The 24,992-nt window shown below is 34.1% G+C and overlaps 1 protein-coding gene across 1 annotated transcript in view; it reads left to right on the top strand.

Annotated features, from left to right (window-relative positions):
* Positions 1-24,992, top strand: part of LOC149897725 (nucleolar protein 4) — a 141,471-nt gene that overhangs the window by 46,065 nt on the left and 70,414 nt on the right. The window contains exons 3-4 of the mRNA XM_090116077.1: positions 17,593-17,727; positions 18,623-19,441. Coding sequence (XP_089972203.1) covers positions 17,593-17,727; positions 18,623-19,441 — 954 coding nt within the window. The remainder of the gene's footprint in view (positions 1-17,592; positions 17,728-18,622; positions 19,442-24,992) is intronic.

The following is a 24,992-nucleotide window of genomic DNA, read 5'->3' as shown; positions in this document are numbered from 1 at the left end:
CCAAAAAGAAATCATGTAACACCTTATCTCAATAATAATAATATTTTAAAAATGGCTGCAAGGAGGAGATTACATCTGGCTAATATGGTATTTGCAATTATCAAAACGGAATCACCAAAATATCTTTACGATAAAATTAAATGGAGAGAACAATCAAATGTGTACCCTACAAGAACAACGACGAATCCTCTTATAGTACCGAAGTATCGTACAAGCGCTTTTCGAGGTAGCTACAAATGGGCAGCAACGCATTGTTGGAACGATTTACCTCCACCGATTCGAGAAAAAAAGTCAAAATTCTGTTTTAATAAATATTTATCAGCATACCTCTTAAGTAAACAAAAAAATATTTAAACATATTATAGCACATTGTACCTACACACAATATATTCTGGTTATGGCTTCGATGTATATTTTTATCACACGTATTTATATATTTATTAACACGATATGTATATTTATTTTTTAAAATAGATATTACTATTTATTATTTTATTTATTATATTATTTATACTTTTAATATTTATTTATTTATTAGATATATATATACCTTTATTGAATTTTAGCATTAGATCGTTTTTATAATTAGGTGTCGCTGAAAATCAGCTCTGCAATGAAGGCCTATGCTTTTCATTGTAAAATGCTGAGCGGCAATCCTTTTAGCATGTAGGTTGTTAGATTAAGTAGATTGTAAGTACATAAATTGTTAATTTTTTAATATTGCCTACCTGCTAATAAAGAGTTTATTATTATTATTTTATTATTATTTTAGATAGACAAACATCTTCATTCTTCACAAACAAAGGATGTACTTTTCTTGTTTAATTTTAAGATATGCACAGTTATCGACCGTCAACCCTACGGTACGTTAGCAACATTTGCTCAAAGTTAGGTCTCTACACGGGCATCGGCCGTGTTCACTTGTCCAACTTGGTAATTTACTTGAGTTATCCATTTTCTTACTTAGCACACGGCCTGCAGTGTTTGGTTAGACGGGACGACGTTTTACTTCCCTGAATGGTTACTTTTCCATATCATTTGGATTTTTTACAAACAACCGTAGAACAAGGTCTTTCAATAATAATTGTGGAGTCGATTTTAAAATATAAAGAGATAAATATCAATAATAGATGAAGAATGAAAATGAAAGAGCTAACTACAGTTTTACTTCTTACATGATTGTCTTGTATTCACGCACGCAATTTTTTATAACCCAAATCTAACCAATTATTAAAAGCAATTCTTAAGCTTTTTGTATGCCGTAATATCATATTCTAAAGTTATACTATGGTAATATTATGTAGTATGTAATGAGTATGTACCTATAACCGTGCACGATTCCCGCGTCTTCTTCTTTCTATTTCAGTTCATTTTAAACTTTCCAAAGTAAAGTCGCAGACAAGCCTAGTATTATACACAGCCTGTTGTTTTCCAGCAAGGTTTGAGCTTAGTTTACACTAGCTGACATTTAGTATGCCTCACTGGACCAAGTGACGTGCGTTGAATGTGTACACAAGCCTTCGATCTGTTAAATCTCTCAGCCTCTCTGGCTAGCTAGAGGTTTCCTGGATTTAACAAGGTCGTTATATCGGGAATAAAATGCATATTGTATAACTTGAGACTGGAGATAGTAGAAATAGTTTTTTTCTTATTGTAATACTATATACGTAATAACTATAAGTTATATATATTTATTTAAGGCAGATTATCTTGCGAATAAAGATTTCGAGATTTTAAAACACAGCCGCCATCTTTATTTTTGGACGCACCAAACGACCTTGCGTCCGATCACAAAGTATCACAATGTACGGTTCAACTACCAGGAGCGCATAATCATCAGTAGCTCTGCGTAATTTACTCGTAATGACGCCTCACCGCGCCATTAGGTAGACATGCCTTATTATCACGGGTGATTGATAACATTCCGCCATTAGACATTGCTCATTAATTTTTATGTAAACAAAATATATTTCCTACACTTTACACGACTGAACACACAATTTAGAGCAAAGCAACTACTATAGTAACTCGTATTTTAAAATTATCTTTCGTACACTTTAGAGTAAGTAGTTAATGTAGGTACACCATAACTATTTAAAATGATTTCTTGTTGATTTCTCATGTACAAGCGACAAAGAGATCTTTCCTGATAACTGCTATCCGTCAGTAGCAAATGATAACAAATCTTCTTATATATAAAAATGAATCGCAAAATGTGTTGGTAAGCGCATAACTCGAGAACGGCTGAACCGATTTCGATAATTCTTTTTTTATTATATTCCTTGAAGTACGAGGATGGTTCTTATGTAGAGAAAACGTAAACATGTACCACGGGCGAAGCCGGGGCGGACCGCTAGTCCAAGATAAAAATTAAAAAAACAATAGTAGTCTGACTGTGACCAACATACTAGAAGTCTAAATCACAGTACCTAAATTGTCTGAACGGAGTAATTTGTTTGGAAGTCGGATAAATTACACATACTATTATAATAATCATTATACAATAATTTAGGACCCTATAGAATTTATTTTCGTAGGTTGATGTTAAACATATAAAAGTTCGTCATTTCCATCAGTAGCCACAAAAGTGTACTTATGTAGTAGCATTTTTTTCTGAAATTTTTACCGATCGTTTACTTTTTTACGTACATACATTGATTCTTTTAAGATTGTTCTTATAAGTTATAACATGTTTTAATGATAGTCTGGGTTTTAATCTCTTGTCCTGCAGATTAATTACAAAGTATAGCGGGGGAAAATTGAAATTCATTCAAATTAGTGGTAACTAGGACAGCTAAATTGCTTAGCAAGGAAGCGGCGCCCGCGGACATGACTCAAACTTGTCTACCAACTAGCTGTTATGCATACCTAGTACTTATTTTATATTTCTAAGAAGTTATTTATATATTTTTTATATTCGTAAGCAACAACAGTTAATTAATTAATTACAAATACAGAGTGCGAAGGTGCAGCAAGTGTGATGGCTAAAAATACTCGATTGTTTCAAAATTATTGTTTTAATTTTGGAACAATAAAATTAAGGACTAAGGAACAAATGGCAAATATATTTTTAAAAACTAGCTGTCCGCCCCGGCTTCGCCCGTGGTACATATTTACGTTTTCTCTACATAAGAACCATCCTCGTACTTCAAGGAATATAATAAAAAAAGAATTATCGAAATTGGTTTAGCCGTTCTCAAGTTATGCGCTTACCAACACATTTTGGGATTCATTTTTATATTATAGACTAGCGGTCCGCCCCGGCTTCGCCCGTGGTACATAATATTTACGTTTTCTCTACATAAGAACCATCCTTGTACTTCAAGGAATATAATAAAAAAAGAATTATCGAAATCGGTTCAGCCGTTCTCGAGTTATGCGCTTACCAACACATTTTGCGATTCATTTTTATATATAAGATTACATAGGTACTAGCATAACAACCTATTTTTAATAAAATAAATCAAAAGCTGATAAAACGAAATATTGTTTGCGGTTGGCTTTGAAAAAAACAAGTCTTGCTGAAAAATACTTACTTGCCAAAGTTTCGAAATGCCGTCAAAACAAAGATTTTGACGAACGCTGCAGGGTCGCTTATTAAGGCCTTTGTTGGGGTCGCGCAATTTGCGACTTTTTTTTCTTATAAAATAACCTATATCGAAAGTCGAAACGTCATACACGGTTGTGATTTTTATAGTTTTTGTAAATATTCATGTAAGGTTATCCATCAAAGTTAATAAGTCTAAACAACATCGAACACATAATTTAAACCAACTGTTGCCTACGAGAATTCATATCATAGAAAAAACTTCCAATAATTTAATTACCATTGAATCGCCTGATTACCACAATGTATGATAATACATTTCTCTACTACTTATACTATGGTTTGAAAAAGACATAATATCTCGTCATGTTAACAGATCTTAAAGTCTTCGTCCCCCTTGCCGAGCCTCTAGTTGAATCGACATCTCAGCCGTCCCGCGTCCGTTTACTGGGCCCGCCCTTATCGTCGCCCGGCCGCCCCTAATTCTTTCCGACCACTTATCCGGTCCCCAATCCTAAGGGGCATTGTTTGATCGATGTTGACATAAAATATCATGCCTCGATCAATATTTAAAAAGATATTTGCCCTTTTCTTGTAGGTTGTATTGTAACCTCGCGTGCTCAGTGCGCATGAAGACCTAAATAGGTCCTGCGATATAGACGTTATGCCAGGATTGTGAGCAGAAAATTGATCGAATTTTACCTTAAACTCACTGTTTCTATACGGTTAAATATAATCTGATGGAAATACAGGTCAATTTATTGACAATCATATCGAATTAGCTGTAAATTTTTTTTGTCTTTCTGATAATTAATAAATTCCATATACCTAGGTACATATTTCTTGTTCCTGTGTTTTTAATCCACTGAATATTCCAATAATATTACACATATACGTTGAATTGACAGCTTCATGAAATGGATTGAAAAAAATGTATCTTGTTAACTAGTTTGTACATGTAAATATGTATGTATGTATTACTTTTTTATATTCCTAATACACTTTATATACAGAGGTTTTATACAGGTGTTAGCTTCTACAAATCTACAATACACAAAAACAAGTGAATAATCAACACCGAAATCCGATCCATTGTCATCAATTCTATAGATTCCTAAATACATAAGAGTCAAGTCAGCTCAAGTATCGAATGACCTCGTCCCCCTCATTACCCCCTGATTGATTCGCGCTAACGACTATGGGACGCTTGACGTTGGTTATTACTACTCGACCAAGCCAACTAGACGCTCGGGTGGAATGCGGCCTCCCCGCCCGCTTACCGCCTCAGGTACCGCGTTCGCCTTAGTACGGTTCGCAGCATCGACGCATTCGTACGTTTCGCATCGCTAGTTATTTCTGTACTTTTTATTATTAATCGTTAAAGCTTGTTGTTGACTGTTAAGTTTTTCGTTGTTATTTGTTTAAGTTTTTACTGTGTTGTTATTCATAGACAGCCCTCGAAATGGGGAAAAATAAGACTATTCATAGCGGAGAGCGAACAGTGATATTATTAATATTTTTTTTTTGCTATCTGTACCCGAGACATGGGCGGGTGACGTCACAGTTGAAAAGGGTCTAGTTGGCTTGGTCGAGTAGTATATACGAAACGAGAGGAAACGAAATAAATACGCTTATATTATGGTAACCTATTAAAAACTCGAATTTCTATTACCCGAATATTAAAACCCCGAAAACGGTTGTTAGAACTTTTAAAAGACAGATGTAATTAATGACAAATTTTTAAAATTCCTTTTTTAATTTCCCAGATGAATCAATTTCCAGATGCACCAAAACCAGATTTTTAAAAAGTATTTTTTTGTTTCCCGTATTTTCATAATACAGATCTCATTATACCAGATTCTCAGAATACTTTTTTTTGTTTCCCATCGTACCATTTTCCAAATAAACTATTGCCAAATTTTCATAATCTTTTTATTTGGTTCCCATATAATCGTATAACAGATAAACTATTGCCAGATTTTCATAGTCTTTTTATTTGATTTCCATACAATCGTGATTATACTATTACTATCGACTGAAAATAAACATGTCAGTAAGTAAATTTATTGTTTTACTTGTCCATTACAGAAAGGTTTAAGTGTCAAATTCGACTCAGTAGGTTAGGTTAGGTTTGAACTGTGACCCCCGATGCACGAGCCGAGCGAGCGAAGCGAGCGTGCCGCGGCAGCGGCCGGCGAGTGCCAGAACCGACTCGCTTTTGTTTTACTTGCCCATTACAGAAAGGTTTAAGTGTCAAATTCGACTCAGTAGGTTAGGTTAGGTTTGAACTGTGACCCCTCACGCACGAGCCGAGCGAGCGAAGCGAGCGTGCCGCGGCAGCGGCCGGCGAGTGCCAGAACCGACTCGCTATTGTTTTACTTGCCCATTACAGAAAGGTTAAAGTGTTAAAATCTATTCAGTAGGTTAGGTTAGGTTCGTGCTGCGACCCCCTGGAAGGATTTCGTTTCGCTGGATATCGTTTATTTGAATTTAAAAGATCTGGACATTGTTTATCTGGATATCAATCAACTGTATTTCAAAAATTTGTGTTTTAAAAATCTGGCTTTCGTGCATATGGATTACGGTCATCTGGATTTTGTGCATTTAGATTTCGTATGTCTGGAACTCATTCGTCTGGATTGTAAAACGTCGTACAAATAAAGAAATGGGCAAATGAAATTCGGAGTTGCGATTATATGGCAAACAAAACTTCGAAATTTTAAAATTCGGGGTTATGAAAAAATGTCCAAACGTTTTCTGGATTATGATATTCGGAATATTAAAATTCGAGATTAAGATAGGTAACCTTATATTATATGTATACCTAGCTATATTCTCTATTATAGATTTTAACGGATTAAAACCCATTACTTACCTATACTAATATTATAAAGAGGAAAGGTTTGTAATTATGTATGTATGGTTTTCACGCATAAACTACTGGACCGATTTCAAAAATTCTTTCACCATTAGAAAGCTGCATCTTCACTGAGCAACATAGGCTAGGTTTTATCCAGGAAATCCCACGGGAACGGGAACTATGTGGGTTTTTCTTAGAAAACGCGGGCGAAGCCGCAGGCGGAAAGCTAGTAAATTATAATCTAAACATTTGAATCACACATCTCTATATAGTTTTATACTCGGTACATTGATGTTTGATAGATGATTGTTATTCCACACCAAGAATAAGAAAAGAAAACGCTTTAACAAAATGATTAAAATAAAACAAATTCAGCCAGTGATTACAGTAAACCACTGGGTCCCACATTATTTACGGACACAGCCTTTACGATTCTGGAGCGTTTTATGGTCAAGAGAGTAATGGGCTGTTAGATTCCGACCCCATTTTGATTGAAGACAAATGCACCGGCGTATTTTTAAAGATTTTCTTACTGGATTATCCCTTTACTATGGTATCTTTTAAGGAATTATTTTATTTCAAAAGGAAGAATAGATCTATTTGTTATATAATATGATCATTTCTGTAACGTTATTATTGTACAGATTGTAAGAACTGTGTGGTTAACAACTATGAATTGAAATATGAATTCAATTGTAAACGGGCCATGCTAGTTACCGTAGAAGTGACAAATACCTAACAAGCAGTAATTACCAAGTCACCAGAATTCGAAGGTGTTCGTAAATGTAATTAATATACATAACAAACATCGCGTGCACAATCACGCCCTCGCTGGGCGCCACTGCTTCCATGCAATTACTGACCGACCGCCATCAAATTTATGATGTTCTGGTACCGCGCTGCGAATAATGTCGTCGCAGGATGGATGGGTGGATTTTATTTTATGGCTTATTTTTTTTTATTTCTTGAACTGGAAATACGATTGCGATTAAAACTGTAATCACATACCTACAGTTACTAATCGAAATCGAATTAAATAAATTCCTTCTGTCAAAGTTAGAGAGAAACGATTTCAAATAACATGCACTCAAATTTCAAAAATATGAGTATTTCGACAACCTTTACCACCTTTAATCATCTGTATTAAAAACCTTCTTACCAATTTATTATTTGATTTTGTAAAATATAACTTTCAACATGCTTTCAACTGGTAAAGATGAGAGAAGGTCGTCGATTACTTGGAATTTAATTTTTTTTTAAAGTAGGTATGCAAATTCTATTTCCATGATGGAGTAGGTATTAACTATTAACTATTAAACCTAGTCTGCTGCCGAAAGCGTTGACCGAAATGAATGGACCATACGGAAATGTTTTTGCTTTTGATCTTAGCTTGCCAGTGTACTGTGTAGTCTGCCAAAATGCCGACGCCAAATAAATAAGCGACGCTAAATGCTAATATTTGCAGCATTTTCTTATTCGCTTCTCACGCAAGCTAAGTTTCTACAACTGTTTTTGTTCATTTTGTTCAACCGTTGTTAGCTTACTTCTAACCGAAAAAGAAAACAGCTAAGTTCAACGAGTTTTTTAAATGTAGTAAGTACTTTTTTTAACATCTCACCCGGCAAAACAGACCAAAAAAAAAACAAAAGAAATCAAGTCGATGGAGGTTCAAAAATTAATGTACTAAATAAATAATAAATGAACATACAGATATTTTAAAATTAAAATATGCATTTATGAGTAATTCCTATAAGCCAGTTGCAGTAGGTGCACAGAGCAACAGATATAAACTGCCTAAATTCGTACATCACTTGTCAATCACTGTTGTGGTCAATCACAATATTATTTGTCATCCCGCGGAAAGAATTAATTTAGGGCTAAATTGCAATTATTTGCTGGCGACGAAAATGCGCAAAATACGACAGTCATTTTCACTATATTGCGTTTTATATTAAAACAACGGTTAAAAAGAATAAAGTCAAAACCGGGTTGCAAAGCGAAGTTAAAATTCAGCAAGCACATAACGGGTACACGACTCTGCGGGTACCAGGGGAGCATAAGTTTGCGGCGCTCTCGACAGCTACGCCCGGCCGGCCGCTAAGTGGGAGGTGACGTGAACTTGAGCGTAGGGCTGGCGACGGTTCATTAGTAAATCTTTTTATTGAAGTCATTTTTTAAAGTATTTTTTTTAATTTTTTGTATAGAGCTTGTTGAATATTTTACGCGTTACAAGCGTATATATATATCACTTTCGGATAAAACGAGCGCAGTTTTACGATATAATAATTACTAACTAGGTACTACAAAATATATAGTCCAAAAAGTTATAATTTTTATTAATCGTGAACTTCGTCGGAATATATTTTAGTTTATGTGCGTTTCTTTAAACAGATTTAAAAATGGCGATCTTCTTGAAATATTTCTGAACATGGTATTCTTATAAATGGCGAATTATTGCTGCTAAATTATTTAAAACGGTTAACCTAAACATTTTTTATTTTATCATTGCAAATATCCTCTGCTCATGCAACCTAAATGCGCCATTTATTCTTATCACCGTTTCTCGTATTTGGCAGCCCTAACACGTGTCAGCGGTATCTATGTGCCGAGTGCCGCCGACAGAATCACCTGGTCTCGTATTTTACGAGCCCGCTGTCGGCCGCCAGCGCTTCTAGTTTTCACTAGTGATGCGCTGCAACGTGTTGAATTTCATCGTATCGATATAACATATTTTTTGTTTGGATAAAACGTTTTCAGTTTGCTGAGTTTGGTACCTATTTGAATATTATATCGTAACCTTAAACAATAATGACATACAAATCTAATCATAAACACAAAGTGATTATAATTTTATAAACATAAAGGCAATATAAACTAAATATTTAGTGACAAAGCCACAAAACAGTTTAAATGGTTGTACAAACTCGATATAGGAATAATGAAAATTCGAATTTCTCGGTTTAAAGGTTTTTAAATTTTAATGTACATTAACCCTATATCAACGCGAAAATTATCAAAAATTATACCAAAATTATCTCACTGTATTGGTGTATTATCGATTGCCGCAGCCGCGGTCGTAATTGATATGTCGAACCCTTATTTAATCTCTTGATAGTAGTATTTGAAGTACACATATTAAATAAACAATAAATGTAGCTACATGATTATAAATTTATAATGTTTTACCATATCCATTTTAATGAACTAGATATTAATAAAAATAAAAAAAAAACATCGCCAACATCCACCCACAGCACATCACTGCTCGAGCACACTCAAGCGGGCCCGCAGCCGCGCGAGGCGAAAGGCGATGGAATTAAATCGCACGCACGACACTTCCGCCCCCCTCCCCCGCCTCATACCAGTAACCGCTAGGGCTGTGCAACGTATATTTTCATTTTTATTAGTTTCATAATATAACTGATTATACTGTTAGATTGATAGTTAACGATTTAAGTATATCTTCGATTACGTTGGTGATAAAAATTAAATATGAAATATTGATTTAATTTCGTAGTATTTATTTTCAATACGTAGAAATATTCGTCATAAAACTATTTAAAATAGAGAAGTGAGTATATCAGTATTAATAAACATTCAAAATCATTATAACTTATAGATACGCGTTGTTACAAGCTTCAAGTAAGTATTAAAAATTCAGATACTTAGATAAGTTTCAAACAAATGATTTTCGTGAGATTATTATTTGTCTTAAAATTGTTCAACCCTGGTGATCTCGCGGGGACGGCTTGACGGGTGTCGCATGTGCTCGTTTATCGGCTCTTCATGCTTTGTGACATCCAGCTTACTGATATACGCGTGCGAAATATATTTCAAAATCATTTAAACCCACCTAAAAATCTGCTGGAAATATAAAAATTTTACAACGCTATGTGTAAAATTCTATCTATGTAATTATCATTTTTCATACTATTTTTTAACGCGTTCTTTACGAGTGCTGTTTGAACTTCGAGTTGAACAAATATTATTTTTATTCCTTGAAGTCTATGTAAAATGATGCTTGTATGAAATACAGCCAAATGGAACACTCTACATTCCACGGCTCAAAAAACGTACTGTAATCAAATAATATCTATTATTATCCATCTGATAATTGAATCTAATAAGCAACGCCTTTACTAAAATATATTTTATCATTTATGGTCGCTAATATTACATTACTGACAACCCTGATGATCTCAGAAGACTTGACTGATGTCTCGTGTGCTCGACCGTTGGCCCTTCAAGATATGCGAGACAGCTACATTTTATGTATACATTTTTACGTAATATTTTTTGAGCATGACCTTTTTTTATTTCGGAACTTAGTCAATGCATATAAAATTAGAAATAAGACCTCGAGTATATATTTAAAGGATACTATGATTATGTCTGTAAGGTAGACACCAAATCTTGCAACAAAATAACAACATCTGTGAACAAAAAAGCTCGTTATTTCATTTATTCTGCGGTTATATATGTAATATCTGTCATTATCAAATTCAACAGTGGTTGAAGTTCGAACTCAATTTATTTGAAACACACTAGCATCTTGTCCGTTGCCTCTCGTTAAGATTTAACGATGTCTCATTTATAAGAATGCGTAAAAGCTTATACTTACCGCGTTTTTATTATTAATTTCATCTTCTCATCTTCGGATTACTTGCGGAACTGATGGCGGCATCTTAACGGAGCCTAACCAACTGTACAGGAGATATAGCCCAAGAGGATAACAGAACCACAAAATAGCATAGCTACAAAAGGTATAAAGCGGATTACAGAGGGTGTGTTCAGTAGACCGCAAGGGCGGAAGTGAGAAGGGGTCTATCAACTAGAACCGATCGACTTTAGTTAGCACTTCGCAACTCTATTTTATTAAAATGTGAATATTAACGTTTATACGTATTTAGAAAAGTAGTAAGCAGTTATTAGGTAGGTAAATGTGGCAGCCCTCAGTCATGAGGTATGCCTCTCCCTATGTTAAAAAAAATCTCTCTTCAAAGAATCTTCGGTCGGTCTTTTTCTTTATGGAATCCGCAATACAAAATATACAATATACGTTGCCCTGAAACATGATTAAAACTAAACTAGGATACTACAATTCTGCTATATTCTACTGGTTACTACCATTTAAGAAACGTGAAATTATTATGTGATAGTCCAACTAAATCAAAGGAAACATTATATCAAATTTGTGTAAGGTGCATATTCATATACACACGCATAGTCATCTGTAATTGACATTGTTAGCCCATTCCGAACCAAAGCGGGGTATTTCTATATATTTCTTTGTTCTCCAACTGCGACTGATCCCAGGCACGAACGGGGGCGCATCCATGGCAACGGCTTTTTGATAACTGCCGCTTCCTGGACAAAATCTGAATTATATTTACCATTAATATTCCATTATTTACGATACATCTATTCCTGTTATGATTTAAAGCTGAAATTGATCGGAAATCTGTTTATAAGCTTTGAAATGGGTGATAAGGAAGATTAAGAAAGTCTTTTTCAATAAAATTTAAAACCAACTTTCATAAAATACTATACAGGCCTTTAGATTGCAGAGCTAATGACTTCTCCGCTCACCAAAGAGGCGGCTAGTAATTCACTTATTGACATGACCCCGATACATGCAGCGTAGCCTTTCATCATATTTTCTAACAAAGTACATCAAAACTCCATACAAAATACTGGCAAATACCTAGTTTTTATAAGCAGTAGTTTTTTTTATTAATAAAGCGGACAAACGTGCTTTTGGTTCCTCTGCATCTGGTACCAAGCGATCACCACCACCTTTTGTGAAAATATTTCCGGCCTTAATCTATTTATATCTAAATTCAATTTCCTTTCCTCTAATTTGCTTTGATTTTAGGAATAAATAATCATTATTGCGTGATTGAATCTTTCAAATTTTTATGATCATCAACTTAAGCCATGTCGTATTCACGGAAAGATTACTTTTTACACAAACGGTATATAAAATATTACAGATTAAATATTATTAACGCCAGACGTTATTAGCCTATTTAATATGACATGACAAATAAACTGAATGTCAAAGGCGCATTCGCTATAAGCCCCGCGTAATATCACATGGATTTGAGACGGTACGGAGGGCTTTTCAATAATTTCGTTTGTCTTGCCTTCAAGCGGTTCGAAGTCATATAATATTTAGTTCGTCTAAAGTAACTCAATTTTACTCATGAAAAGTTTTACATGTGCTTATGATTTAGACGTCTTTAACCTTTTTTTAATGTAGTAACTGGCTACAACATAATTAAAATATATAGCATTAAAATGGTTTTGGCATCATTATAACGTCATGTAACAGAGTTTATTTTTTAGTCTTAAAAAAGACACAACTCTAATATAATTAATTCCATATATTCTAAAATATATCTCAAATAACAAATTACGTAATAAATTATAAATTGTCGTACATATGTGATATGTCTAGCCATAGTTATTAAACCCACGCTCACTTATACTTTGCTTCACTGCGACGTTCAGAATAAATCAATAAAAAAAAAAATCATTAAGTGACAGCCCTACGGCGGCGTGTCGACGGCCCGTGACCGGCAGATCGAAAGGAACAGCTGATTAATGCGCGGCGAACCGAGTAGGGCTGTAATATTTTAGTTAATATATCGATATCGATGTTTTGTGCTTATCCAGGTTTCTTATTAATTTTATTGACACAGGTAAATGTATTGTTTTGTACAATTTTTAGAAATTTACGTTAAATTTATAGAAGTTCTTATTTTAAAATTATATATGTAATATGGTTAGTTGACAAACTGTAACGTTACAAGCATCACAAGAGAACTATTTCTATTCTAAATCGAATAATCATATTATGTAAAATCTGATGTGTGATGACAAATTTACATATAGAAGTAAGAATAACCTACCAAAAATATGTGCCTGATAACTTAGTGGAAACAAAGCTTTTAAAATAACATTAACAGCCAATCATCGGACCTAAATATGAATAACTATAAATAAGTAAAGTCATAAACAAAAACGTAATAGGTATCAAATCCGCAAAAAAATGTAACAAAAAATATTATTTAAATTTTATCGATATCCCGTTACAGCCCTAGCCAACAGGGTGGGAGATGGTAGTGATGAGGCGACATGCCGCGCGCCGCTGACTCATTATCCGCGCTCACCCAACGTCGATATTGTGTTAAATACATCACTACTAGGGCATGCAGAACCGGATCCGGTTCCAAGTTTTTGAAACCCGGTTCCAAATCGAGCTCAGAACCGGGTAGAACCGGGTTACCCGGTTCTTTTATAATACTTCGGAAAAAATACGAAATTAAACAAAAGTAACTGTAAAAGTACCTGATAGGCCTTTATTTTACGCGGCTTGTGTCTGATTTTATTAAATTAATAAAGAAACAAAATTTCAATACTTCTCTTTATTTATCAGTCTTATAAAAGTACCTTGGCCCTTAGTCAAACGTCAGTATCGCCGAGGAATAGAAATTGCTAACGCTAATTATTGACATAAGCTCATGATATTTTGGTAATGGTTCGGTCACACTACCAACGACGATGACGACCACGACCAAAATTCAAATCTTGCCAAAATTTATTCAAAATAAAATATTTAAATCTCCCGTCATTACGGTACTCGGAAAAAATTTTTTTTTTGCGATTTTCGCCGAGACGGTAAGTTTATCATACAATCACCTGGAACCAAAATTGTACATCATAAAATTATAGCTATAAAAAAGGTAAACTACCGTTTCTACGAAAAACCTATTTTTTTATCCATTGATCTCGAAAAAATTTTTTTAATTGTGTTTTGCACAATTTATTTAATTTCGACTGGATGAAAATTTTGTTCGTGGTCGTCGTCGTCGTTGGTAGTGTGACCGAATCCTTAGGCAAAACATCATACGCTTATGTCAATTTGTATCGATAGCGTATTCTATTCCTTAGCGTTTTGACGGTTGTCTCGGCGCTCTTGTTATCATAATATTAATATCACATAAAAACATGAAAAGTACCCAGCTGTAGGTTTTGAGTCTCATGCGAATGTCGAAATTTTCGAAAATTTTCAGCATTTACGGCTGTATCTTTTGATGCGTTGGCTTGTGAGTTCGACTTTTTCACGTAAAAGGGACCGAAGACTTGAGTATTCGATATAAATTTCAGCTTGATACCAAAAACAAAAACATGACTGGATCATTAAATATGAATCAGTAAAATTAACAGCTTTTCAAATTCACGAGAAATCTAATAAAAATATTTCTGTAGCCTAATTTTTGTCATTTTCGAAGCCTAATTTTTTTTGTAATACAACCGTAGGAAACTTATAGCATCTAAGGTTAGACAACCAATCGGAGCCACGTTTGAGGCGTGGCACGAACATTCGCGATGCACGTGAGTCTGACGTTGCCAGATACAATAAATTTGTTAAATTAATGATGCAGCAAAATATAAATAATACTTTATATTTTAATATTTTGGTTGGAACCGGGAGAACCGGGTTTCATACTATTCAGACCCGGTTCTCAAGATCATCAAAAAACCCGGGTTTACCCGGGTTTTTCGGAACCGGGTAAACCCGGGTGCATGCCCTAATCACTACTTGATTTCACTAATCGAACGATTACGAGCATGTTTAGGCTTCTCGTACAAAGGTGTTTGCAAAAAATTTGGGTTAATATATTCTCAATTTTTTATAGAATACTATTAAGCGTCTGCTAAATAAATAATATAAAACAATTATTAGATCTCCAACCATAACTAGCTAGCTAGCATTCCGCCCGCGGCTTTGCCAAAACACTCGGGGGTTTTACAGTTTACTCCCTTTAGGTCCCGTTTCCGTAAGATTTCCGGGATAAAAACTAGTCTATGTGTGCTTTCTCGGGTGTTATTATATATTTCTATTTTCTACCAAATTTCATATTTTCATAGTTCGGTGGTATAGAAGGAGAGACAAACAGACAAAGTTACTTTCGCATTTATAATAGGTATTAGGTAGTAGGGAAGTATACACTATAAAACTTGCATGCAAATAATTGATTTACACAATACTTACTTTGAAGTTTAAAGGTTAATTATATTGTAAATGTCAAAACCGGTAGAAGCATTATTAAGAACTAACAATTTACCTAAGTAGGTATCTAATTGTAAAAACATTACAAAAAGAACTATGGAATAGATTTAGTATGTTGCAGGTCCGTATTCATCTGTACATCTACTACTTATAAACTATTCTCCGTCCGTATTTTATAATTTCATAGAAAACTGATTCTAAGAATTGGATAGTATTTACCTATTTAGTTCGAATTAATTCTGTACACCCTGTTTTTGGTTTTATTGTCATATATTTTATTATAGCGCGAAAGGAAAACAAAAGATTAAATTTTAAAAATCTGAGGTTTACATTTTATTTCAAATAATTTACAGATGTACAAGTTTATAATATTATGTATTATAAAACGTTAGAATAAGTGAATTGTAAAATTCTTTGAAATAAATGTCTCCCTCTATTTTTAATCGTATTAATTCAAAAGTCAATACATAAATCATTTAGAATATATTTAATAATTATTTGGTGTTATAATAGTGTGTTTTATGTTTTCACCAAAATGTCTGGATTCGGAAATATTTCGTACACTTTATTTTTATTTGGTGTTGGGTTGGAGTAGCGCTAATTGGGCGGGATAGGGTTGTACCTGGTTTCTTTCTGAATTTATGTTTTTCTTTGTATTTCTGGCTTTAATTTAGCGATATCGTTTGTATAAATCATGTTCACTTTTTTATAAAAAAGGGAAGTTCAATCCTTTCGCTAATGTTTTCATACTATAAAATTGATTTCGTTGTTTTGTCTATTAATTTCTAAGATAACGTTGATTTATAAAAGTGTGATCAATTAAACATTAAATATTATTACATTATACATTTATAAGACTTGAGACTTCTCTTCAAAATTTGTTCATGTTTTTAAAATCGAATCAACTAAACTAAACCAACTTCAATGCGTATGCGTAAAAATCTATGAATCAACTATCCACTCGGCAAAACAACATCTTCCTAATAAAAAAAATCGTCTTTACATAAAATATATTTCACACCAAAAACCGTCTCATCACTATTTGGCCCCGAGTCCCAACTCCCAAGTCCCGACATGTAATTGCCGCCGCCATTAGTCCCGAGTCCCGGGGCCCGTTGATACCCTCCGCGGCTCGCTGATTTATGTGCTTCAAGTTGCCTGCATATTGTTGGGTTCTAGTTGAGTTATCTGTGAATTGCTTGAGATGAAGAAATAATTGTGCGTTTTTCAGTTTTGATGCTTGGGTAAAATAATTTATTTATTAAAACATATGCGCATATTGTGTTGCTAATTATGAAAATTGTCGTTAAAAGCAGTTAACTAATGCTACAATTTTACTAATAGGTAAAGAAAACCCTCGTTGTTATTGAACATACTTATATCTTTTAGCACAATAGTTTGTGAAAAATAAACTTATAATATTACGCCAAATGTATTTTAACAGTTCTCTTTTCTATTAAGCATATCGCCCATCTTTCGTTTTAAATATATTCCTTTAATCTATATTCCTTTAATCTATACATATACAAACCGTTATATCTATAATAAAGTTTTTAACAATACCACTCGGTAGTCGGTAACGACCCGCGCGGGATCCCGGATCCTAATACCTTCCCGCGCAAGTTAATTGCTGTCCGCAAGTTAAGCGTCGGATTAGCTGTGTAACTTCGCTACAATTAACTGATAGAAGGTATCTGCATAACATTTGTAGGGTGTGACTTGTTAACTGTTAATAGCAGATAGATATTTTAGATAGTAGGAAAGAGGAAAATACCTATTTAATTATCGGTAGGAAGTTTTGTGTAGGATTTTGTTTAAAATATACAACTTTTACTTTTATATTTTTAAATTCATAATAAATGTATTAATATTACTTGACTATCATAAAATTCATAAAAAAATGTTTATACAATTTGAAAGTTGTTTTAAACAGATAATTTTTATTTGCAGATTATATATTATCCAGAATCATGTATGTTTCGCCATCTAGTGGAGAATACCAGAAACATTTTAAAAGTGTGATCTTGCTAGTTCACACTAGATGGCGCTAATACTATTTAACTACTACTAGAACGATATGAAATTTGTGTTTTTATTTTGTTACAGAATGCACCAAATCAAGAACCTGTGTACAGAAAAGTGGCAGTAGTTGAAAATTTCTTCGACATTATCTACACGGTTCATGTAGAACTTGAAGGAAGACCCGGGAAACATGCAGGACAAAAACGCACGTACAGAACTGTGAGTTTTCCTTTATTATTTATATGTAGATAAAAATGAAATAAGATTAATAATAACAATCGTGTCATTACTACCTATGAACCAAAAGCAACTAAAATTATTTACTTTATTTTGATATTTATAATTATTTATAATCCTGCCATCTAGTGACTTGTTTCGAAAATATTTACAAGTGAGTGAAAAGCCTGAAATATATTTTGAGCTCCGAGGCGAGTAGTAGTTATTGGCGAACGGATACTAGATGGCGTGTATTTCAAAAACATATATTTTTTTATTAATTGATTTTTGATATGATAAACAATGAACTATATTGAATTTGTCGCTACAAAAAAAAACACGATCTTGATACCTAATATTCATAAAATAAATTTTGGTATTTTTTTTTTATATTATGATGTATTAATTAAAGTTTGTGGCACTTTCCGTTCGGCAATTAAATTAAAGAATCGTAACGCGGTTTATCCATTATATTATTTAACACAAAAACATATATGTATGTTTATCAGCCATCAGATTTCCATAAGACAAGCGAAAGCTTAGTACCTATGGGATCAGATCATGCCGTGTGTGAAAATTGTCCTGAAATATAACTTGCGTAACTTGTAAATACGATACGACAATTTAATTATTTTGAAATACAATTTGAACATAAAATAACAGAATTTTATTTTGATTAATTTTAGACGTAGGACGTGGAATAAACAAATATTTTTAAACTAACATAACAAAAAAATACACGAATTCCAATTACAGAGTAACAAGTCAAACATCAAAACGAATAATTGATAAATGGGAAATGTATAATAATTGCTCTTTACATTTATATATTATATTCAACTTTATATTTCGTTAAAAATTTTCAGCCATAATTTTTATATTTTATCTTTATTTACAGATAACCGAAACCTATGCTTTCTTACCACGAGAAGCAGTGACAAGATTTCTGACTGGTTGTGCTGAATGTGCGCGGCGTCCGCGCAGTGCCTCCCCTCCCCCTCTGCCAACCCCCTCCCCCTCACCAACCAGACATCTCACGTACCTACCTTTCCTACCTCACTGTCCACCAGACTACGCTAGAAATTGGGAATCAGAAATCGACGCCACACAAAACTATTTCGAACCAAAATACGATTATACTGATCTCCAGCCGTTGAAAAAGGTCGACAGTCCAAAACCCACTGATATAGAAGATGAACCAACGTACATCGAATTGACTTCGAAGAAGATTAATGGATTCGACGCCGCCTCTCTATTCGATAGAAGCTCAATGGAACCTTTCAGAGAGGCAGAGCCTCTGCAAACTGACCCAGAAATTGACAAAGATGACAGTCTGATCGACGTAGAAGATGTCAAGTCTGACAGTCCACCGCCAATTCAAAAAGAAGAGAGTAAAACAGAAGAATCAAGCAGTGAAAGTACCAGGGCGGCAGAGAACGAAAGCGATAGGGCGGAAGTTAAGAAGAAATATAATCCGTTAGATGTTGCAAATTTAACGTCGAAAGACCCGCCTAAATCGCGTTCGCCACCTAGAAAAAAACTGTTGCCGTCTACGTCAGAAAGTTCTAGTACATTCGGAAGATTTCCAAAGCCCTGGAGACCAGACGGAGGAATGTATTACAGCGACGACATCGACTACAGTGTGCCGATAACTACAGCCTATCTGAAACATATGAAAAATATGGCGTATCAGGAGCGACTAGACGGCGAAAATAAGGTAAGGTTTATTTACCAATTTAATATTTGTACGCTTTTGGTTAACGAAAACATTTACGTTACAAAATTGTTCTAACAGTTGAACCGCGAAATTTATTTTTCTCCCTTATTTGGGAGAATTCATCCCTAGCTTAAAGTTGGAATATTCCCCGCCACAAACACGCCTTTGATTTTACGTTATTTCATAATATAACATTTGTTATAATTATCATAACTGTTCAAATCTATTATCTATCACAGTTAACTTTTTCTCAATACATATTATATGCTATTTTTGCAGTTTTGGAAAATCGATTACTTAAAATTAATTTCGGACAAAATATTTTTTATTAATCAAGCTTTTTCTTTAATCAAATAACCTAGAATCCTACAAACACTAATATTCGAACGCATAATATCTTAATTCAGATCGTGAACTGCAATATTTCTCTGAATACATTTGACATGCGAGGATTTTTGTGAAGTTAAAAAAGTAGGTTAACCTTACAAACTTAAAATTATTCATAGCAAGTTTAAAGAAACTAATGATCTCGCCCATAAGTGAACAAAATGAAAGAAATATTCATGTGACCATGTCGCAGACATGAACATTTTATTGAAATAAAAATTGTAGTTAAAAAAATCTAAAAAACATGGTTTATATTGAAATGCATGTTTCTTTCTTTAATAAGATAAACTCTTGAAATTAATGTACATACTGTAACTTATCATTGATAAGTTTACAATGTTTGAATTAAATCAAGTCTAAGGATACATGATACAAACATACAAACGTATAGGTGATAGGAAGTTTAAGATTATTAGTAAATCTGTACAAAAGTATATAATATAAAAAAAACTCAAAGGTGACTGATATAGTGATCTATCAACGCACAGCCCAAACCACTGGACGTATCGGGCTGAAATTTGGCGTAGATGTTAGGACGTAGGCATCCGCTAAGAAAGGATTTCCCGAAATTCTTGCGGGAACGGGGAAAAACGGGGATGCACGTACAAAGTCGTGGGCGGAAGCTGGATGTAGGTTATCGTTATATATAGGTATCAGAAATATCGTGACAAAATATTCAAAGTACTTTATTAGTTTAAACAAGGATATATTTTCCTAATTTCCACCCATAATAGGCTATGGATGCATCACAGATTAGTTAGATTCAATTTTAACAGAATACATTTATAACATACGTGTATTTCATTACGAAATACGTTGATAATAATGACAAAAGCCTATCATACGCATTACACAGGACAGGATAGGCAACCGTGGACCGCCGGCGGGGTACAAGCGACCGATTGATTCAGAATTCAGACGAATGGCTCACAAAGGGACGTTACGCTATAATCGGGCGCCGCATCTTTTCTAACTCATTTTTCTCGCTTGGGGCGAGGTGGTGGGTGGGACTCATCAGCCGGGGGGCGTCACGGTATTAGACAAGACACAAAAACGATGCCCAATGGAAAAGTGAGCAAGTACATTTTCTGATGTCGGTTTTTTGTTGGTCGCCTTACGATCGCGCTTCGCTGAGAGGGTTTTGAAATTTGCGGAGATGTATTTTGCGGTTATTGGCAGATAGCATTTTTGTGCTTTAGCACTTTAGTGTAAGGGATACTTCAGTTCACTATTTTGCGTATAATAACGATTTACTCGTGTCGTTGAAGTTTGATTTGTAAAAGTAAACTGTTAAAGATCTATTGACAAATTTTATCGCACAGGTACTCACAATGTTTCTACATATAAATTAGATTTTCCACAGCAATTTGCACTCAAACAAAACGTACCCGTCAGTTTCATTAAAACAGTGCCATGATAGGCGCGTCATAAACGCTACATTAATCACATAAAACCCTAATATCCGCAAAAGTTTCGTTCGGACCTTTTCCATGTGGCCCGGGGTGGGTCAGTTTTACCGTTAGAGGGTCTCTACGACCTCCGAAAGTGCCTCTCCCCCTCGGAGCGACTTGTAAGATTGATTGGGGCTCCTTCAGTCCATTGCCGACCCCCTTAGCGAGGGATATTCGACCCTACCTCCCTTTTTTCTCGGATACTGAAGTATGGAGCTATATTTGCTGGAAGCGCTTTGTATTTCCCAGAAATGATGAGCTCGAACTATCACAATGCTTTTGTTATTTTCTAATGAATCAAGGATTGTGTTCACTTTTTTGTACAGGTTAGACGAGCTTTGAATGTCCGTTCATTATTGGAAATTTATAAGCTTTTTAATGAATATTAGTTAAAGGTTTTATTTATTATTTTCGTTATAATAGTTGTAGGAAAATGTAGCCTTTCAATATTTTGTTTTGTTAACTATTTCCTTGTGATTATTTATTTCGTTTTATTTAAAGAGATACAGCAGAAGTGGATGCTTATTTTATTAATCATATAGTTATACTTTTGATCTAGTTTATAATACATACAAATTCTCATGAATTTAACAGCGATTCAGTATAGTAGATACACATACTAACATATTATAATAGCTATTAAAAAAATATACACGTTCAATTTAGCTTTTCTGCCAAAATATTACAAAAGCTACCGTCTCCATACACTATACATCATGGACCACCCCAAGAGGGGCTGTTAATAACACAACAGACTATTTTATTCGTCGGCCGCCACTTGCGGTCCGTGAGACTGCTTTGATGCCAGAGATTAGAAGTTTGTTGAGTTCCAGTGTGTTGTATGATGTATATGTGTTATGTAATATCTGACCATATTTAATGCTTAATAACGTTTGGTAATATGTCGCCCGAGCATAGATCAGTAAAAAAAGATATTACTACTGATGTTTTCGGCTGGAATAAAAATTTTGCCGTCTATCTAGGTAGATAAATATTATAATAATTCTACATTGAAAATGACTTTAGAAATAATAGACTACAGGCCCGTGTTGAAAAAATTATGGGTCATTTGACCCACCACCTGACCTATCTAGAATGATATAAGAGCATAAAATAATAAGATTCAGCACTATGACGTCACTTGTAAGCTGTCCACCTGAGTGCAGATGAGAATTCGAAGGTTCAGGTAGAGATTTTCTCCCCTTGTCTCCATGATTTTTGTACGGCGTTGCGGAATAATTGATTAAAAGTAGTATAGAAATAGTATGACACAGATGCCGTACAAAATCAAATGACCAAATTTACCCCGGCAACTGTCGAAAAATAAAAATAAATTCCGACTTTGTGGACCACCATTTTTGTACGGCATCTGTGTCATACTATTTCTATACTGCTTTTAAGCCATTATTCCGCAACGCCGTACAAAAATCATGGAGACAAGGGGAGAAAATCTCTACCTGAACCTTCGAATTCTCATCTGCACTCAGGTGGACAGCTTACAAGTGACGTCATAGTGCTGAATCTTATTATTTTATGCTCTTATATCATTCTAGATAGGTCAGGTGGTGGGTCAAATGACCCATAATTTTTTCAACATGGGCCTGTAGTCTATAAATGAAAAATTAAAAATAAATGATGTGAAATGTGAAATGTGTGAAATTCATACTAAATGATGTGCAAAGTCGCAGGCAAAGTTATAGTAGATGCATAAACAATAAATCAGGCATGTCCTTGAAATATAATCATATTTTGTTCAACGATCGATGGGTAACAAGGGGTCCGATCGACCCCTCGCTGACGTGGGGTTGGATGTCATGACAATATCAGTGTGAGTAATTTGGATAATCTGTGGAAAACTGTAATTGGAGATAATAATGTCTAGTCAATTGTAATATGAAGTTTTGTGTTCATTTATATCTTTTTCTCTCAACAAAAATGTGAAAATGGCATTTCAAAATGCCTATAGAATAAAAACACACATCATACTAATTATACAACACATAGAACACTCAAGCTAAAGCATAAGTATAGCTTAAGTATATTCAAAGCTAGGTAAGTTTGTCTCTAAGGATTACTTAGTCTTGTGCGTGCCAAATCCAGCCAGAAAATAAACCCTTTAGCCGCATTGGAGTTTATTTGGCAATGCTGCTGTGACAATTTTCCCAAAATATAATTATTGTTACCTCACCTTTATTTATGTAACCCTGGTCGAAATAATTATTTCTAATTCGTTCATTATATTTTATTCTCAAAAATTATGGAAAACATTAAATTTGAATAACCGATGTAATTCTGACAAAGTGTAAGTAAATAATTGTTTCTGCCTTAATTCGGGCTAGAAAATTTGCGTCATTTTAAATTTACAAAAATTAAGAATACGAACATACGAACTAATTGATGTATTTAACGATAATACTTATTCGACAACGGGTCAAATGCACCGTTCATAATTAATATGACTTAATTTTTGAGTTCCGCATTGGAGGGTTGAATTCACGAGGGGGCTTTAAAGTCAAGTTTGAATCTGACTTGTAAGATACGCAGTAGAAATCTCAAGGACGATTGTATAAGTATACAACTGTCTTAATATTTCCTAGAATAAAAAAAAATCAATACATAACATAATATTATGGTTACTGTTTCTTTACATAATTTAGAGTTCCTAGATTCAGTTGTTTTTAGTACAATTTTAATTGTGTTCTTTTTAATAAGGACTGTTTTCATCCACTTCCTTCAATTTCATCATTAATGAAAAGACGAAGTTTTTTTAATTTCAATACAAAATTTTACCAAGTTACGTAGTGCGAAAGGTAATTTAAAAGGCTTTCAAAAAGATCAGACTAACCAACTTTACATAAAAAGCACGTAAGGCGTAAAAAACAGCTTATAGGGGTGTAAACCTCCCTGGTACCCTAACCGTTGTTACCAGGCAAGTATAGTGTACTGAGAATTTTAACAGAATTAGTGGAGTCCCGCCTGCAGGGCGCCGCAGTAATTCACGTACCACCCACCTCCTTGCCATGTATTAGCGCCTAGTACCTCGCAAGCGAGGTGTCTACACGCAACGGAATTAACCAACCGAAAATAATACCGACGGGGGTGTGCTGGCGGTGAAGAGTAATTAAAAAACATACAAAATTTACCTATCACATTAAAATAGTCTTAGATAAGTTATCGAAATAAAGCTTGAATGAAATCAGAGTTGCATATACCTCTATCCATCATTCAACTGGAAACCCTACAATTAATTACTTTGAAAAGTTTCAAGTTTAAAATATAATTAGGTAACACACAAAAAACGTAGGCACAGATAGAATCGACATCGACATTATAAGACAATGCTACATTTACTTCATTACACTGATATGATATAGCAGTTTATTGCTTATTGATAGATACAAGAGATTCCTTAAGTCAAGGATAATAAGATAATAATAAGATACTCTACTCAAGAAAATAATTATGTGCAACTCTTCTTTTCATTTCCTGCCAACAGAAAAAAAACGAGAGGCGCTTGTTTTTATCTGCATTTTTATTTTAATACAGCAGCCCAGTAAAACTGGCCAGTTACATTTCACACAATATTTTTATGTACGAACTTTTTGATTCTAAAAAAAAAAAATAAGAAAAATCGAGATGTTCCGAATTCAAATCTTCAAAATGACACGAGTCTTTCTCAGTTCTTTACAAATCGTTTATTATCGTTAATGCTG

The sequence above is a fragment of the Colias eurytheme genome, chromosome 25, assembly GCF_061535395.1.
Source record: "Colias eurytheme isolate Ceu_HAF_F1 chromosome 25, ilColEury1 Martin Lab GWU primary, whole genome shotgun sequence".
In the NCBI taxonomy this organism is placed as follows: domain Eukaryota; kingdom Metazoa; phylum Arthropoda; class Insecta; order Lepidoptera; family Pieridae; genus Colias; species Colias eurytheme.
This window is presented reverse-complemented; position numbering and strand designations above follow the sequence as displayed.